Here is an 18,360-nt window from a genome sequence, read left to right on the forward strand (position 1 = left end):
TTATTTCTTTTAAAACAAATTTCTAATGTCAAATTTTACTTAGCATAACTCTACTTATAACTGGGTTTTTTTTTTTCCCCAGAAAATATTAGCAAAGTGGCTGGAACAAGGTGCTCGAAACCTTGAATTAACTGATAAGGTAAGTCATACTGCAGAAACTTTGCATGTCTTGTATTTCTAGATGTATAATATAATTTGCTAATATTGATTATTTTGGACAGGCAAATTGGCCAGAAAATGGACTCCAAATGGCAGAGGTTTTTTTTACAAGTAAAAATCAAGGTGAAATGGGACTGACAACTTTCGGCCAGTGGACTCCTTTGGTAAGAAATGTAGCAAATATAAGGATTTGCTACTAAGAGACTTCAGAACATACGCTCTGTGCTAGAGTTGGAATGGATGATAATTAGGTCACTATTGTTTTGGTGAAGACTGACTTAATTCCATGAAAGGAAGGGAGTGCTGATCTTCTTAGGTTTAAAGATTTAAAAAAAAAAGTCTAAATATGAATAATATTCTTGAATATTCTGTAGTTCACAAATAAGCCTGGTACTTCACTACACTGACATTTTAGTAAAGATACTCTTTATGAACTTAAATTAGAAACAAGTCTTATCTCTGTCAGAATTTTTGGACATTAATTGCATTCAACCATGTGTTATGGCCTGGAGAAAACAGGTATTAAAAATCAGCTAGCTGTAAGGTTATGAATACTGAATTTGTGCAAACACAAATAAATTATGTATGTTAAATATCCTACATATACTAGCGTCTATCAAAGTGGTAGTGTGAAAGTGGAGAGAGATAAAGCTCAAAGCTGACCAGCTGTGCATTTTGAAAACTGGAAACATTGACATTCTATGTTAGTTAGATCTGCTGTCTTAAACTTCTGAATCCTATGTTTGAAGTGCATAATGGAAAGAAGAAAAGTTTACCTCTTAAGTCCCACTTTCAACATGTACTTGACTTTCTTGGTTGTATGCTATATAAAGATAACAGTTCAGCATGTATATTCATAAGAACTTCAAGACTGCAAGGCATCAAAAATCGTCTGAGAGGTTTCTTGGAAAATCACATGAAAAAATAGGGTTCTGACTCCAAAGAAAATGTCAGCTGTAGCTACATTGTTCCCAGCCATTTGTCTTACCTGTCCTTAAGACTTTCAGTGAATGAAATGCTCATCCCTCTTCCCTGTGCAGGCTCTACTAGTGCATTGCTGTCTTTATCTTTAGAAAGAATCCTTTCTTAATATTTTACCAGAATCTTCCATGCTGCATTGTAAGACAACTTGTCTTATATCAGCGATATGGAGAATAATTTTTCTTTAATGGTCTTGAAGATTGTAGCAAGTTTTCTAAAGTTTCACTTCTAAACACTGTTTCAGAGATGCGGTGACTGTGAAGAGGCACATAGGTTAAAGAAGCTGGTAAATGATTTACAAGAACTGATAAATCTGTACAGAAAATACAACTGCAGGCTGGCACTCTGTGATTTTGAAAAGGTAATTCTGCAGACGTTTCAAAAAGTGCTTTTGAGTAGTGGATTGTTCTGAGAAAAAGAAAAATCCTGTAGCGTGCAATTTAAAGTCAGACAAAAGAGGAATCCTGATGAATTGGGTGGTTAAACTTGTGTTCAGAAGTTGCTAAGGCTATTTGATATGTTGTGTTTGTTATAAATTTTGTTTCAACTGTGGGTATAAATACATAATGTGATAAGATGCTATGAGAAGGTATGGCTTAAACTCCATGATTCGCAGTTCATTACAGATTGTATATTGTGGAGCGAGCACTAGCAACAGAGAAATTAAAATACAGCTGAACAATAAGGGACTTTGTAAAAGAAAGCTATTGTTTGAGCTGAGGAGGGATGCTAGTTCTTGAAATCATTCTATTGATTTCAATGGACACTGGATGTTGAATTGTTTATTAGAGATGTAAAGGATTATGTACTAACATGTGTGATGTTCTAACATGGCACTGTTCTACTTGCTGCCCAAGGAAAATGCAACAACTATTGTGTTTCGCATGTTTGATAAAATTCTGGCGCCAGAGCTTGTCCCATCCATTTTGGAGAAGTTTATAAAACCCTACCTGTGTGAACATAATCTACAAAAGGATGACCTACTTCTACAGTATATAAAGGTATCCATATTTTCTTCCTTTTGAAGAAAGCTATTTAAACATGAGTAAGCAGAAAACAAATCTGATGACCATTTTTATTTACACTTGAATTTTAGGACCAGCTTTCAGACTAGCTTACTCCTGTCAATGAACTCCTTGACAGTTACTATTTCAGTAATAAGACATTAACAGATACAAGGCAAGATAGCCAAATCTGTCCCTTAATGTCCAAAAAACTTTTTGTTTTTATTATAAGATATTCCTAGCTTCTGAATTCGAATATCCTAATATTCTTTATCTAAATATACAGGATTTGCTAGAACGTTGTCGTACACGGTCTACTTCAGTATTTGAAACTGCGTGGGAGGTAAAGGCAATAGCTGTCATTGGCTGTATCTCTGATACAGATGTAAGTATCAAGTGGCTCTAACACATCAGTTCAGAATGAAACACGTAATTTTTACATAAGCATATGAGTACATTTTTACTTATATGAGCGATATGAGGAAGAACAAATTGTATGCTGTCTTTTTATTCTATCTTAGTAATCTTCCATGTGATGTTCTTTGAGAATTTAATAGTGATTTTGATGGAAAACTCACCAACTTCAATATGTATGAAACTCAAGGTCTACAGTGTCGTAAATTACTATAAGCATTTTCTAATCTAGCTTAACACATCATATTATGATACTGAATGCCTTTTATGCAAGTGGAGATTGGGCCAGGAAATAAAATGCGTACCTAAATGATTCAGTCACATGTGAACAATACTTCAAGAGACTACCTTGAAACTTAGTCTGAAAAGTAAGCTCTTTATGTTCCTTTCATAGCTGAAATTTGATGCAGTTCTACAGATAATGCATGGTGCTATGGTACCGTGGAGTGCAGCAGTGGAGCAGCTGGTAAAACAGCATTTGGAAATGAATCATGTCAAGTAAGACAACATCCACAGTCTACACCTCAGTTTTGTATGTACTTTCAATTAGAATTCTGTTTTGGCCAGAGGGAGAAATACTGTGTATCTGGTGTAGGATAATGATTAAATCACATAGCTATACGCAGCAAATAAATCAATAATAGTCTAATTTGTCTATAGAGTAAAGTTACTGCAGGAAAGTTACCGACTGATGGAGATGAAGAAGCTTTTGCGAGCCTATGGGATAAGAGATACTAATCTTTTAAAGGACAAGCAGATGATAATGGTAAGTGATCAGCATTACTCTTATTTCTGTTAAACAAAAAACCCTGCATTTACCTGCGTGTATGTTCATGGGGTATTAGAAGCCAGACTTTCAAAAAATCTTAGCAACCAGTAGCTTCCACTTGTTATCAATACCCATTTTATTTTTCTTGTCCTGTTGGGGCGCATTTTTTTCTTGAAAGCCCACTCATTTTTTAAGAATTAGCCGATTAGCTTAGCCTGACCTAATTAGCACAGCATTGATAATATAGTGCTTTCTGTATGGGAGGCAGGAAAAAAAGAGGAAACTAACAAAATGGAAGGCTAAGTCCTCTCAGGATTTCAGATCCAATTTCTCTTAAGGTCACAGTGAACAATACTTGGTGATTTTTTTTTTTTTTTTTTTTTTTTTTAACATATGTGTGTGTGTGTGTTTTTAGCACCTCCCCTTTATTAGGCTAAAACCATGAGTATTTCTGGAAAAGTTCCATGTCATCCTGTGGAGCCAGATGAGTCCCCTGAATTTTGAGAGTTCCCAGGATAGTTCTCTTCCCTAAGCCCAATCTTCTCCCAGTTATGCTTTAGTCAAGCTTTCTCTAGATAGAGGTTTTAAACTTCTAGGTAACTTTGCTTGGTACAAGCTGTACAATTACAAATGCAGAAGTAGTGTGTATAAATTACTCCCTTTGTTATCCTATACTAACAAACTAAAGTCCGTATCTGTTTTCTTCTTACAGAGGCTAGTGAAATACATTCTTAAACAAGATACGCCTACTTCCTTGGAGGATGCTTTGAAAATTGTAGCAGCATATATGTTGCCCACTGTGGAAGTCTACATTCTGAGGATGATAGACCTGATTAACAAAGAAAGGGTACTAAAATACTTCATGTCAGTTATCTCAGAATTTAAAGACACTGAGGCCTATTTTCAAAACAGGAGCAAGCTCTACTACTTTCTGAAATCTTATACACTGTTTACATATAATTTTTTTAACTATGGTTCTATTAATCGTACACACAACTGCCTATACTTAGCATTGAAAATGAGACTTTTGTCAGAGTTTTAAACACCATAAAAAAAGAATAAAAATTATGACCCACAATACACAAGACAAGTTTGGAATTGAAGTCTCTACATATTTTCCCTTACTGTTTTTGCTAGAGTTGTTTTTAGGCAAGTTGCTTTCTTGCTAACAAAAAGAAATAGAAGACTCTTTCTTCTGAGAAATGCTTTCTTCTAATGCACGATACCCCACGTGACTACAGACCTGCCCTTTAGTAGTGGGAGCACCTGAATGTTTGTCTTGTGATACAGGGTGTTGAAAGTTTATCTATTAGGATGAAGTTTTCTTCCAAGTTAACTTCAAATCCCAGTTTAGCAAAAACACCTGAAGTTATCTTTAAATGACATTGATGACCTAACTAGAAACATTTTAACTTTGCTCTCTACATTATAGTAGGTGTGATTACCTTTATCCTCTGTGGTTGTCCCTGGTTATGTTACTGGGACCTCTTTGACCTGAAGAAAAGGAGGCTTTTTGATTGAAAGAATGAAATTAACTCCCCCGCAAATATTGTTCCTCACGTTAACATTTGTTATGCCTTATTTGCACATGGTATTCTTGATAATCATACTGTTTTAAAAATGTTGCATAATTGCCAACGAGCAAAACTGCATTTTAATTTGTCTATTATAACCCTTAGTGAGTAAGCACATAGATTTTACTGAAAGCCTCATAGATTGTGTTCAGTTTTGGGCCTCTCACTACAAGAAGGATGTTGAGGTGCTGGAGCGTGTCCAGAGAAGGGCAACAAAGCTGGTGAGGAGGCTGGAGAACAAGTCTTATGAGGAGCGCCTGAGGGAACTGGGGTTGTTTAGTCTGGAGAAGAGGAGGCTGAGGGGAGCCCTCATTGCTCTCTACAACTACCTGAAAGGGAGGTGTGGCGACGAGGGTGTTGGTCTCTTCTCCCAACTAACTAGTGATAGGACAAGAGGAAATGGCCTCAAGTTGCACCAGGGGAGGTTTAGATTGGATATTAGGAAAAATTTCTTCACTGAGAGGGTGGTCAGGCATTGGAACAGGCTGCCCAGGGAGGTGGTGGAGTCGCCATCTCTGGAAGTGTTCAAAAAACGTGTGGATGTGGCACTTCAGGACATGGTTTAGGGAACATGGTGGCGCTGGATTAATGGTTGGACTTGGTGATCTTGAAGGTCCTTTCCAACCTAGTGATTCTGTGATTTTCTAAAAACTATTCAGGGAGTTTAAGGAAGTCATGTCATAGTAAATGTATTTTATAAAGAGATTTAAAGTTCATCAGCAGAAGATTAATTTTACTCAATTAGCCATCAAGCAACCATTGTATCAAAGCAAGGAAGTATATATAACTTAGCTTTTCCAAAGGCAAATGTTCTTTTCTTTTGATTATTTCTAGTTTACTTTTTTTCTTTTTCCCCTTTCAGGGAGAGGAATCTCTGATTTTGTTAAAATCTCTGACTCTTGCTGAAGCTGAGAAAGTTGCAGAGAGATTGACTGTATGGGGAACACTGCTATTACAAAATAAAGCTGAGAATTCTGAAGAGGTACCAAGTCATTTCACATCGTAAAGTGTTTGCACAAATTATGCTAAATACTATTCTTACCCAGATGCTTAAAAAAGATAGGGGATGTAAATGTAAAACTGTGTCTTCCAGCAAAAAGGGATGACGAACTGGTCCTGCTTTGAGCAAGAGGTTAGACTAGGTAACCTCTTGAAGCCTCTTCCAACTTGAGTTTATTCTGATCCTGTATGCCATACAATTATTTTGTGTTATTTTTAAAGGCATCTCTACACAGTGGCATGGCTATCTGAATTCAATTAATAATTTATAAGTCCTGCTGCATTACTATACCTCTAGTCCTACATATTTGCCAGTTCTTTCTTGAGTTGCTTGGAAAACATCTATTTTAAAACTGTAGGTGTGGCTTTGCCACGCACCAAAGTGGGTTGAAGTTTCACAGTTGACAGTACACATTACTGTCTTGCAACTGCAGAAGATAATTTTTCTTAACACTTGTTTTAGGGAGTTATTCCAGGCAAGGGAAGGAAGAACAAAGGGAGAAGGGTGGGTACTGTCAAAACTCCCGTGAGAGCTAACGGACTGTCTGGAGTACATACATATGATAACTATAAAATTTTTGCTATTTCTAAAAAGGATGCATATTTACAATGACTTTCTGTTCCCTTGCTTTTCAACTGGTTGTATCTTAGACTTGACAGGAACTGCTTAAGACATTTGTAGAGTATCGAATACTATCTTAATAGAGTGGAAGCCTTAAGGGTCATGGTCCGTTGCTGGCAACATTTTGACCAAATGAAACATTCTCTTGTTTCCTGCAGCACAAAACACAAATGTTTATGACTAAGACACTCGTGGAAATCCTTAAATTCCTGTTCAGCATTCAAAAAGGTAAGCTATAGCTTAAAAACTTTACATTTTGTTTGTAAGTGGAGTCAAGAATTAATTGCTTTTCTCGTCCAACAGACAATCCTCTGAAGAAAGATGAATGTGAAGCAAACCTAAAAATGTTTGAAACACTTGCTACCCTGCAGGTAGGTATCTTTATAATTTCAAACAGCTTTTGTTTTACTGTAGTTATTCCAGTTGTTCTTATAACATGGATGGTATTAAAAATTAATTGTATTTACAGCTTACATGCAAAGGTTGTTTTTATTATTGACTTCAAAGAGATTCTAAGGCTAATCTAGCAATTTAAACAGTGCCTGGGAAAGTTCCTAATTATTAGAACTCAGTTGTCCATTTAAACCAAAAAATTAGATACTCTCCCAAAAGTCCGAAGTTCTAACGCTTCAAAGATTTCATGATAGAGTAGTCTAATATTTTATTAAGATCTTATTATAATTTCTAAACTTAAATTATTTAATACAGCATTTGAGCACACAGTATCCTTCAGGGTTTTTTATTTTGCTTACTTACTGCCTAGCAAAATTCTCTAATCTATTACATAAATCAGTTTTTGGTAGAAACTAGTAAAGTCAATGTTGTACTGAAAGTATTCCTCTAAGAATGAAAGAAGAAATAAGAACTTTTTGACAAACAACAAGTGTTTTTGGAGGGAGTTACATGAATACAAATATATAATGTTATGTTTTTGTTACAGGAAGATTTTGACATCTTTCTTTCAGTTGAAGAATTTAGGAATCCTTCACTGATATCTAGGCTTCTTGAGAAGCACATAAAAGCTTATGAAACTGTCAGATGTCTGTCAAAGTCTAAGAAAATGCAAATGACGAATTGTAATTTAGAAGATGGTAAAACCAAGAACTGTTCTACTGAATCAAGGTTGTATAGACTGGCTTGGCTCCTGCAAAGGTCAGAGCAAGAACTGGGAGAAAAACTGGCCTTGCGAGCACTAGACGCTGGAAAAGTTGAAGATGCTGTAAAAATATGCAGGTAAAACTGCAGAGATTTTCAAGATGATAACTTTTAATGGGTTTTTCTGTACTATTTCCGATACTTTGCAGTAGTAAGTAGATGTAGAGCAAAGGAAGAGGTTTTTTTTGTTTGGTTTTGGGTGTTGGGATTTGGGGTTTTTTTTCTTAAAAATGAGTGTTTAAGCAATGTGCTTAAATTGCTTGTTTACAATATCGAGTGTAAAGTTAAGTTGTAGTCTCTGAAAATTGCCGTTGACTTTTGCCCTAACATGATTACTAAGTAAAAAGATTCCCTGTGTTTTATAATGAGAGATAAGTAAGGCACAATATCAAATAACCATTATGAGAGCTTCTGGGCTTACACAGATAGAAGAAAACTATTGTATGCTGACTGTACATACCATGTCATGGTTTCTAGCTGTTTTCTTCTCTCCTGATGCTTAGGTTGTCAGATAATTTAAACTCTTTAAACAAATTTAAATTATTTAAACAAAGAATTTACCACCTCCCCCAAAAAGAGATCAGATGAAAATGTTAAATATGTCTCATATTATTAATGAGTTCTGTATGCTTAAGTATGTCTCTCTAAGGTAAGCTCCATTGTATTTTTCCACTTCAGTCACAGAAGTTTTAGTTGCGGTGAGTTATATAGGTGAAATAAGAAAAAGGGAATTAAATAATTAGAACAGAATGTGGCCTTAAGTAAAATCCCTAAGGACTATATTTTTTATTTTTAACTTCCTTTTTTTTAATAGGGAGTTTTATGAAAATCACCATAATGAAGAAACGGGGAAGCTGCTGTTTTCAACATGTCAAAGACTTTGTCATATGTTGGGAGCTGATGTCCCAATGATCACTCCTAATGATATGAATCTTCCAGCAGTGATCTATGAAATGGCTTGCCAAGCAGCTACAGTATGTAGTCCAGGTAATTACTATTGCAATTTGTTTGTGTTCATGTTGGGAATCCAACTTTCCAAACAGTAGTTAATAAACATGAAAACAAAGTGAATTGCTATATATGCCCCTGTAAAAATAGGTGCTGCAAAAAATTGTTTCCTTTTAGTAGGACATATGAACCTTCCATTCATAGAATGATAATGATCTTAATATTTTTACAGATTTACTACTAGATTCTCTGGAACTATGTAAATATACTTTGGCTGCCAAGGAAATTTACAGACAGTGCCAAATAGAAAACTATGGATTTACAGCAAAGGTATTTTCTGCTAACTTAAATATATTTTTTTAACATATGTAATGTCTTAGTTGACTGAATAGTGTTCAATGGACATACTTCTTTTTTTCTCCCATATCTCCAACAATATTTAATCAGCTTGCTTAAAAAGCAAACAACAACAACAACAAAAAACCCACACAGGTCTACAAATAAAAATTTCCCTGAGTATGTGTACTTCAGTGTAAAGAGTAAACTGATTTGAGTACTAAAAGCAGTGCAGCTGTGGCGCAAGCACAAGTAGCATTCTCCACTTAGCAGGATTTATTATACTGAAATCTAATGTGACTGAAAATAGCAGTGATTTTATTGAATAGCTGCTGCCAGGACTGCTAGAGAGCTGACTTTAAAAAAGCTTTTTTTAAAATTAAAATAGGTAAGAAATGGCAGGGAGGGTTTGATTTCTAATGCATGTATTTTGTGAAGGCATTCCCAACAGATTTGTAAAACTTTAAGATGGATCAAGTTCTTGAATAGCATCTTTTTTTTTTTTTTGTTCTGGTCAAGCAGGGCTTTAAGCTACTTGAAATGAATGGGCTTTTACAGTTTGAATGGGATAGATCAAAGTAGCTAGGCAAGCATATTTATGCACCAAATGTTATTTTTCTAAAAAATAATCCATTTGAAAAATGTTTGCTTATAATATTTGGCCAAGAATGTTCATGAAAGCCTCCATTAAATTAATTAAAAATACATTTTGGCTGTACATCTAAATAACTGCAACATTAAAGAGAAACATGGCCACTCTAAGTAGGAAACATGTTTAATGCTGCTGGCCATTTAACAAAAAGTAGTATAGTAGAATCCATTTTCAAATAGAAGATCATATTCTATTCCTGTATTCAAAAACTGGACTCTCTTGCAACACTTTGTTAGTAGACTTCTTAGCTGTTCTTTTTATTGTGTGTACTTTTGACAATGTTCTTATTTAGACAACATCTTTTGGAGGAGATAAAGATCCTTATGAAGAGTGGACTTATGATGACTTCTTTAAGGAAGATGGGATAGTTCTTGATCCACAGATAGCTCTTCCAGTTGCATATGAAACTATTTCTTCTCTTCTACCTGTTTGTGGTAAGCTTGCTTTCCTGAACATTAAGTCAATCTACAATCTGTATTTCATACTGATTTTTGTCTAGGAATAGGAATAATTCAGGACGTGTGTGGAAATTGTCACCTTAGAAATCTCAATTAGACAAATTCATGGAAGAAATATCTGTTGGGGGGGCATAGTATATAAAGATGACCTTGGCTTTTGTTCCGGTTCAGGAAGAATCTGAATGACAAATACCTGAAGACATGGAGAATGCTCTGGAGAAGTGTTATTATAAACTTGCCCTGTTCTTCTCTTCTCTAAGCATCTTCTGGTAGTCACTGATGGAGACATGATTTTATCAAGATTAATTTCAGATTATTCTAAAATCATTGTCCTTGTATTATATACCATTGAAGATACACACAATATTTTTAAAATTTCAAGTGTTATAAAGAGAACTCTACAATGTTGTGGGTGCTGAAAAAAGACACTTTCAGCTCTCTAAAAGAAGCACTGAATATTTTAGATTTGTTTCTAATACTTGTTGATGTAAATGCTTTCTTTCCTAATGTGTCATTGGTGTATTAAAAGGCATATAATTGCAAGCACTGTTGCACAGTGCTAAATCTACCTATAACAGATATACTTATTTGATTGATTTGAATAGATTTATTACCTTCACAGATTAAGTGTTTATGTTGACTGTCTCATCAAGACAAAGGGATTTAGACACAAAGTAGTTACTGAAAACTTCTGGTTTGTATTCCTTTGTGCTTTTGAAAAGGTATTTCCTCCTATAAAATAACTTATGTTTTGGCACAGTAAAAAATAGCAGTCCTGGCTCTTGGAGTTCATGTATCTTTATGTACTGTGCCTCAAGTATAGTATTTTAAGGTATATCCAGGCTTCATGGTGTTGCTGAGATCTTGGCACACTGCTGATGTGTATGGTCTGTCTTTCAGAGAACAAGCTGTATCCTTTGGACTCTACGAGCCTGGCAAACTGCGCATTTATTAAAGGTATCATGATGGCATATTCACCACACTAAAAGAATAAACCAGACCACTAGAAAATGTGAGGTTTAAATTAAACCTACACAAGCATGACTAACTCATAGTTTTTTAAATAGGTGCCTATATGTTCCACTTAAAGCCATATTCTAGGGGGATAGCTTGGTTCAACACAGAAGACACTACTTTGGATGGGAATTACTACCATTCAGCCGTATGATTTTTGGGAATGTCAAAGCCTGTACTTCAGTACATAAGTTCTACCACTATGAGCCGGGATCCATTAGAGCCTTTACAAGAAGATGACCAACTTCTGGTTTTTGAACTAAAATGGGAGTCTTTATTAAATTAAAGCCCCTCAAAATTTACTGTTGCAGAGGAAACTAAGGCTGATACTATGTCATAAATTTAATGAAGAAAAAGAGAAACTGCTCTGCTATTAATTCCAAGAACAATACACTTAACATAAATATAAGTATACTAATTATTTTCTGGGCTTATTTGTTTTGGAAATATATCACAGGACAGAACCTGCTGCTGCCAGCTAGAACCCCCATCTGTGCAGTGCTACAGAACCTCATGGAGTGCAGTCAGTGCGAGTTAGCTTTGCGGCTAATAGTCTGTTCATTTGGATCCTGCCTTCAGCATGGTATCTCAAATAACATGGATTTATCCCTTAGTGAAAAGGTATGGCAAGGATGGTGCTGAATTTTACTGAGAGTAAATCTTTAGAAGTATGTCAACTATAAGCAAGTTTAGAGTAGTTATATAAAAATTTGATAGGTATGGGAGAGGCTATCACCATGAGCTTTTAAAAATTACTACCACTTGATCAGATGTTGAGTCATTTTGTGAAAGGAGCTGGTAGTTTCTTCCCTGTTTTTCATGGTTCTCTATTTCTCTTTGCAAAGTATGTTCAGAACTAAACTTCCAGTCTCTGCAGGGAGGCCAGGAATAAAATGAATGTTAATAATGGCTTATTACGTTCTTTTACGTTGTTTTATCATCGTTTAGTATGGGAAAAGTTGCAAGCAGAATATTCAAGAAACACTCTGTATTTCAAAAGCACCTGGAAACAAATCCTTTTTCCATCTAGAAGAGATCTCTATAAGACCTTAATTAAATCTGAAAATACAATTACTGTAGTACCTCCTATTATGCTATAAATGACAAGAGAAGTTGAAGGCTCAGAATTTATTTTTAACTGTGTGCTGACTGTCTTTGTTTGTAATAGCTACATGATGGCAATATGCTAGCTGAAACCAAAAGCTTTCTCATTGCTATGAAACAGAAGTGTACTTCAGTAATTATGACCGCTATCCTGACCTTACTACACAAGGTAAGAATGCTCTGAAAAGGGTAAGAGCAAGCCCTTTTCTTCTGCCCTATCAAGAAAAGGGCTAACCTTCCTATTGCAAAAGCCCATTCTGAAATTGTCGTATGGCCAAATGCCACAAAACCCACACATTCTGGAAAAATCATGCACCTTGGAAAACCATAGAGAAGGTGAAGGGGAGTAGTGACAGCATTGCAGTGGTGGGAAGGGATTGGGTTCCACAGCCTCATGTCTCAGCACCTCTGCAGTCCCAGCTGCCTTGCTTCCTGCCACAGCTGGAGCATGTGTTTCTGAACAGCCTCTGAACAGACAATACCTTGCTGGCAGCCATGTGTAGCCCTGGCATATTTGAGCCTCTTACGGACTATGGCTCTTTGATCTGCCTGAAAGGTTATGTACAGTGGGAGCTTCATTTTTGTGAGATCCTTTAAGGACTCCTAAATTAAATAATGGCCTTTATGATCTGTAGGTATTCTCTATCTCATTTTCAATCCTGGTTTCATTTTAGATTTGTTGATGACTTCTGGTTGAGGAGAGTGTTTAAAAAAAAAAAAAAGCTATCTGCAAAACCTGCAATATATCATCTTATAAGGCAGTTTAGACCAAAGGAAGTTACTTTTAGACTGGCTTCAGTACATTTAGATTTTAAGTTCTAAAATTTGAAATTAATTTTTATTCTTTTTTTCCCCCCTCTAATTTAAAGGCCCAATACACCTCTAGATTACAGAGTACTTTTTATGTGTTATACTTTATGCAGAGATGCCTAGTAAAATAAAGTCCTAATAAATTCCTAAGGTTTATAACTTTTTTCCTTTTTTTTTTTTTTTTCTCCCCCCGCTAAAATACAGGTGTTCAACTGTCGTCTCATAGATCAGAACCTGGCATTGGGATATTGCACAATTTTGCCCAAGAAAGATATGTTCAATAAGCTGTGGAATGTCATAAACAATACATGGCAAAATTACAGAAAAGTTTTGGTAAATTCACAAGGCGATATATTTCTTCAGCAAATAGAGAACGTTGAAGAGCTTCTTTAGAAAAGGCACATTAGCAATATCATATGGAAATGCAATTATTTGCCACTATTAAGGGTATAGCTGTTTGAACAAGTTCCTCAGGGTGCCACCGAGAGAGAAATTACCTCTCTCTACAACAGTGTAAGACTGTGCACAGGCAGTTGCCGTGAACAGTCAGCATGATCGAAGTCCAAGCATTGGGTTACCTCATCCTGACTTACTCCAAAGCTTGAAATTGTTTATTTCAGGTCCATCATAATTTATACCTACATTATATATTGGAGAAATTGTTCTCTGGCAGCAGTTGTGGAGAATGGAATGAATAAATAAATAGGTCTATTAAAATATAAAGGAAGCTGGGAAATAAAGTATAACAAAGAAATGGGGAGGGAGAGTGACATAAATTTGGAGAAAAGATGATGTCTAAAAAATATGTTTTGTATTAGTTTCACTAGTACAATACTAACAAAATCTTTTTTGAAAAAGAAACTCAATTTTAAAGTAGCTTTGAACTGCCAATTCAGGAGTTGGGGTAATCCTGATACTACCTTCTATGAGGTTTGTTTTCATTTTACACAGTTGTATGATCATCTATGAATTGTTTAAGTTCCTCTGAGGATTTTTAAGATTCCCAATTTTCAGATTATTTATGATAATTGTATTTACTTCCCTTCTCACTCCTTTTAGGCAGTAGCTCTGGTTGGAGCACAGCTTGCTAACCAATGCGGTGAAGCAGAAGAAAAAAGGAAATTCCAAGAATTGGTTACTGATGCAGAATGGGGAATCAAACTTGGTAAATTTGGTGTAAGTTTGATTTTTAAAAAATTATTATTCGTTTACTTTAGGGTTTTTTTAACTGATTAAATGTCAGTATATTCTGAGATGTACTGTGATTTTTTAGACAGATTTCCCACTCAAATGTAAGGAAAGCTCAGATTTTGGTTTGTTTTTAATTTTTAATTCCGCTTGTCTGATTAAATAAACCTCAGAAACAGAAATGCAATAATTGAGGGTGCTATAATAGAACTTTTAAGTGCTTAAGTATTATTTGGTGCAGGGCATAGTAAGCAAATGCACTGCTTTTTCCTTCTCTGAAAATCTCTGGATTGAAACTAAAGAAAAGGTTAACTATATAAGGAATTAGTCTTGATATTGTCTAAAAGACTTCTTTGAGAAGGAGATAAAATGTTTATTTATCTGTAGATTTCTTTCGAGACTGTATTTAGACAACCACCGATAAGGAAGAAGGAACTGATAAGAACACTGGTACAAAACCCAAAAGTAGACACAGCTCTCCTGTTGAATTACTGCAGGTAATAATTGAAGCAAATCAATTGTGTTTAATTGTTGCTGTAATAATAACCATGCCTACGGAAATGTATTTTAGTTTAAATAGAGTTCTAATTAGGAAATCTGTTTAGAATAATGTAATATGCAAATTGGTTTGGTGTGTTTTGGGTTGGTTTTTTTTTTTTTAAGTATTAATCAGAATACATACTGGTCTCTAGGGAATTTATTCATAAGGAAATAAGCACCTTGACGACACCAAAAGTCACAGACAAAATAATATTCTGTCCTCTTCTAGTACTTTCATGCTGGACAGTGATGCCGCACTGCAGCTTTGCATTGAAACACTTCTTCTCCAGAATGCTAATACAAATCATGTTGAAGATGACTCTGCAGAATACAGTGAGAAGCAACCTCATTCCACATTACTAGCTAGAGCACTAGAAATAATTCCTCTACTGAAAAGCACAAAAGACCTGGTCACTAGCCTCAGTGGAATATTGTACAAGGTAAAAAAAAAGAAAACAAAAGAAAAAACCAACACACCAAAACAAGCTAAAAGAATCAAATCCCTGAATCTAGTCTCAAATGCTGCACATCATTTGAATGGCAGATTAATAATTCCACAGAAATTTGAAGAGGTTATTTTTTTTCCAGTTTTGCTAAAGAACGTAAATGTTACGCTTCAGTTTTCTACTTCTCTAGAAAAAATAATAGAACAACATATTTTTAAAGACAGGTAGAGTATTTCTTCCCAACTTCCCTTAAAAAACAGCCAGAAAATAATCAAACAAAAAAGTCACTTCTAAAAATCGTAGCACACTGGAAATATTTCAAAGTGCTACATTAAAAATAGATAGGGGCAAAAAGTTTATTGGTGTTTTTGTTTTGATTGTTTTTTGTTTTGTTTTTTAGGGGGGGTTGGGAGGTTTTGGGTTTGTTGGATTTGTTGGGGGGGGGGGCGGAATTGGGGTTTCACATTTGGTCTTTCTGCAATATCCCGACAATTTTTTTAGGATTTAGGACAATGAAGTGGAAGTCTTTAAAACAAAAGAAGTATGTCATGATGCTTATATGTTTCATCAGTGATATGTCAATATAGTTGATATTAAAATTAGAAAAATTAACTCAGTTCTATGTTTTTATGAGATAAATCATATAAGATCTTATAAAACAGATTGTTACTTTGAACAGCTTGATCCTTACGACTATGAAACTATTGAAATTGTCCTGAAAGTGATTCAAAATGCTGATGAAAAGAACACCAGTATCCAGGTGAATCAGGTAGGTCCAAATACGTTGCTGTTACCTTGCTAATGGCATCGGTATTGTTTTGTCTATTTATTAGTGTAGTTATTCAAAAGTCTGTTGAAATTAATTGAATTATCCTATCTACACAGCTCATTCAGAAAATAGCATTCAGGAAATAGTGATCTCTAGCTGTTTCTCAGCAATGGCTCATAGCAGGGATAAAAACTCTATAGATATGTACCAACTCCACCAGAAAAACATGTCTCCAGGACTTAGGTGTGTTTACTGGGAGGGCAGGGAGAAATGTGGCATTTTTGCTTTTTTATTTATTTTTTAAAATTTTTTTCTTTCCCCCTAGGCTTTGAGCCTTCTCAAACATCTGGAATCTTATAAAAGAATTTCTCCACCTGTAGACCTAGAACACCAATATGTTTTGGAGCATATGATTCCCTTATCTCCAGCTGCTCAAACCAGACTGCCCTTTCATCTGATATTCTTTAGAACTGCACAGTGTTTCTGGAACATTATATGTACGTTCAGTGTTTTTTATGGCTAGATATACGTATGATTCCCTTTCTCTGCTATCTGCAAACTTTTTTAAGTTCTATAGTATATATTTTATATTAATTGTATTTCTTTATTAATGCAGTTTTCATCCCAAGTACTTCTGAAAGCACTTGTGCTCCCAGATTGCTACTGGTGAGGTAACTGGCTTTCAGTGGAGCTGAGATGATATATACAATGCAGAATTCTGTCTTCAAATTCTTTCCTTAGGATGTCTCAAAGACCAAAATAATCCACATATCCCACTTCCTGGGCCGGTGTGGGTAATTAAGATTATATTCTTTCTCTCTCAACGGAGGTCTGCATCTAACAATAAACTGGAAGTGCTTCAGTGATGTTTCATTGACAGCTGTCTCTTTCCTTTCAGCTGCAGAGCTCAGTGAGGAATCCTTCCCAACACTTCTGTTGATTTCCAAACTAATGAAGGTAAAGTAGCATCTTGAAAGATGCTACTTCTTATTCTTTATTGCTATTATTCTTTTTCCACACACACAAAAAAGAGCTTTCATCTTTCTTTTGCATGATTTTGGCCTCACTATAGACCTTCTGACAACTCCTAATCTACTTTAATGTTTTTCTAGGTTTCACTGGATACCTTATACATGTCTGCAGCTCGACATGTCTTTGAAAAAAAACTGAAACCAAAAATATTTGAAATGAGAAACACTGGATATATATCAGTTGTTAACAAGGAAACAACTAAAACTGTGCAGACGATTCAGTCATATCTGCTGTCTATAATTAACCCAGAGTGGGCTGTAGCTATTGCTCACAAGATTGCACAAGAATTTCCAACAGGTAAGGTGCATATGTGATGACTTGAGGGGTGAAGTAATGGAAGGAGGAGAATATGTTTGAGAAAAGAAAAGCTAGCCTGGCTTGTAACCAAACATTTGTTCAGTATTCTTGGATAAAACCCAGGGAAGTTTGAGAATAAAAACGCATGCGTCTCCTACTTCCAAGTTTGAACAGTAGGCTAGAACAACAGCCAATTTATAACACAGCATCACTATTAAATCCTTTTTTCTCTTTTTGAGCCATGTTGTCTTGCTTAAAGTTTCTGCATGTTCACACCATCTTCAGCCAAGTTTTCCAGCAAAAGCAAATATTTCAGCCAAATGTAAGCTAGCTTCTCTATTATCTGAATCCAAATAGATAATATTTTTTTCTCTTTCTTAGGTACAAGAGCTTTCCTAATATTTTAAATAGCTTCTAAAAGTTTTTTTTTAATTTCTTTGAAATAAAATGGATATTCTCTACACTGTAGAAAGGATTAATGAAAACTTATTTTATTTACTTCCTTTCCCTCCCCCCCCTTTTTTTTTTCCTCTTTAAAAAAGGTCCTGATCAGATTCAGGCATTGAAATTCTGTCTCTATCTAGCTGAGAAATGGCTAAAGAATACTACAGCTAAGGTAATGGTAAACTGCTTGCAAAACTTCTGGTTTACAGTCAGCTACTTATGTCAGTGTTTTGTGTTTTGGGTAGTGGTGTAAATTGCACCTTAACCAACCCTGATATGGGAAGTACTTTCTTTTGGGGAAGTGGCTGTGCAGTGACCCCTCAGAAGAACCCTCTCTGTCCAGTAACATTCTCCTGTTCACAACCTAGCACAAATTAGGCTTACAGTTCTTGGAGGCTGGACAAAAAATATTTTCAGTTTTTTCATAAAACAGTTTCAAGGAAGAATAATTTGTTCTTTCTCCCGTTGTGTGCATTTTTCTTGCTGCAGGAGAATGAGTTGGAATCTGTTCCAGCTGTTAGATCAATAGCATTATTAACTTCTGCTTCGAGTTCCAAGACTCTTTAGCTATTTGTAGTAGTATACATAAAGAAAGTCTGCTTTGACTTGATTCTCAGGCTCATTTTTACATGGTTGGTAGGGAAA

The 18,360-nt window shown here is 35.3% G+C and overlaps 1 protein-coding gene across 1 annotated transcript in view; it reads left to right on the forward strand.

Moving 5' to 3' along the window:
• The window catches only part of KNTC1 (kinetochore associated 1), a 40,376-nt gene that overhangs the window by 11,106 nt on the left and 10,910 nt on the right, over positions 1 to 18,360 (forward strand). Inside the window, exons 22-48 of the mRNA XM_010281566.1 lie at positions 83 to 139; positions 222 to 323; positions 1,385 to 1,501; positions 1,998 to 2,141; positions 2,431 to 2,529; positions 2,953 to 3,056; positions 3,219 to 3,324; positions 4,040 to 4,174; positions 5,764 to 5,883; positions 6,681 to 6,750; positions 6,826 to 6,893; positions 7,463 to 7,755; positions 8,492 to 8,664; positions 8,858 to 8,955; positions 9,906 to 10,047; positions 10,972 to 11,028; positions 11,543 to 11,706; positions 12,254 to 12,358; positions 13,204 to 13,332; positions 14,059 to 14,175; positions 14,575 to 14,684; positions 14,957 to 15,167; positions 15,853 to 15,942; positions 16,268 to 16,439; positions 16,841 to 16,899; positions 17,055 to 17,271; positions 17,814 to 17,887. Coding sequence (XP_010279868.1) covers positions 83 to 139; positions 222 to 323; positions 1,385 to 1,501; positions 1,998 to 2,141; positions 2,431 to 2,529; positions 2,953 to 3,056; positions 3,219 to 3,324; positions 4,040 to 4,174; positions 5,764 to 5,883; positions 6,681 to 6,750; positions 6,826 to 6,893; positions 7,463 to 7,755; positions 8,492 to 8,664; positions 8,858 to 8,955; positions 9,906 to 10,047; positions 10,972 to 11,028; positions 11,543 to 11,706; positions 12,254 to 12,358; positions 13,204 to 13,332; positions 14,059 to 14,175; positions 14,575 to 14,684; positions 14,957 to 15,167; positions 15,853 to 15,942; positions 16,268 to 16,439; positions 16,841 to 16,899; positions 17,055 to 17,271; positions 17,814 to 17,887 — 3,333 coding nt within the window. The remainder of the gene's footprint in view (positions 1 to 82; positions 140 to 221; positions 324 to 1,384; positions 1,502 to 1,997; positions 2,142 to 2,430; positions 2,530 to 2,952; positions 3,057 to 3,218; positions 3,325 to 4,039; positions 4,175 to 5,763; positions 5,884 to 6,680; positions 6,751 to 6,825; positions 6,894 to 7,462; positions 7,756 to 8,491; positions 8,665 to 8,857; positions 8,956 to 9,905; positions 10,048 to 10,971; positions 11,029 to 11,542; positions 11,707 to 12,253; positions 12,359 to 13,203; positions 13,333 to 14,058; positions 14,176 to 14,574; positions 14,685 to 14,956; positions 15,168 to 15,852; positions 15,943 to 16,267; positions 16,440 to 16,840; positions 16,900 to 17,054; positions 17,272 to 17,813; positions 17,888 to 18,360) is intronic.

Source organism: Phaethon lepturus, unplaced genomic scaffold, assembly GCF_000687285.1.
Source record: "Phaethon lepturus isolate BGI_N335 unplaced genomic scaffold, ASM68728v1 scaffold22602, whole genome shotgun sequence".
NCBI lineage: Eukaryota > Metazoa > Chordata > Aves > Phaethontiformes > Phaethontidae > Phaethon > Phaethon lepturus.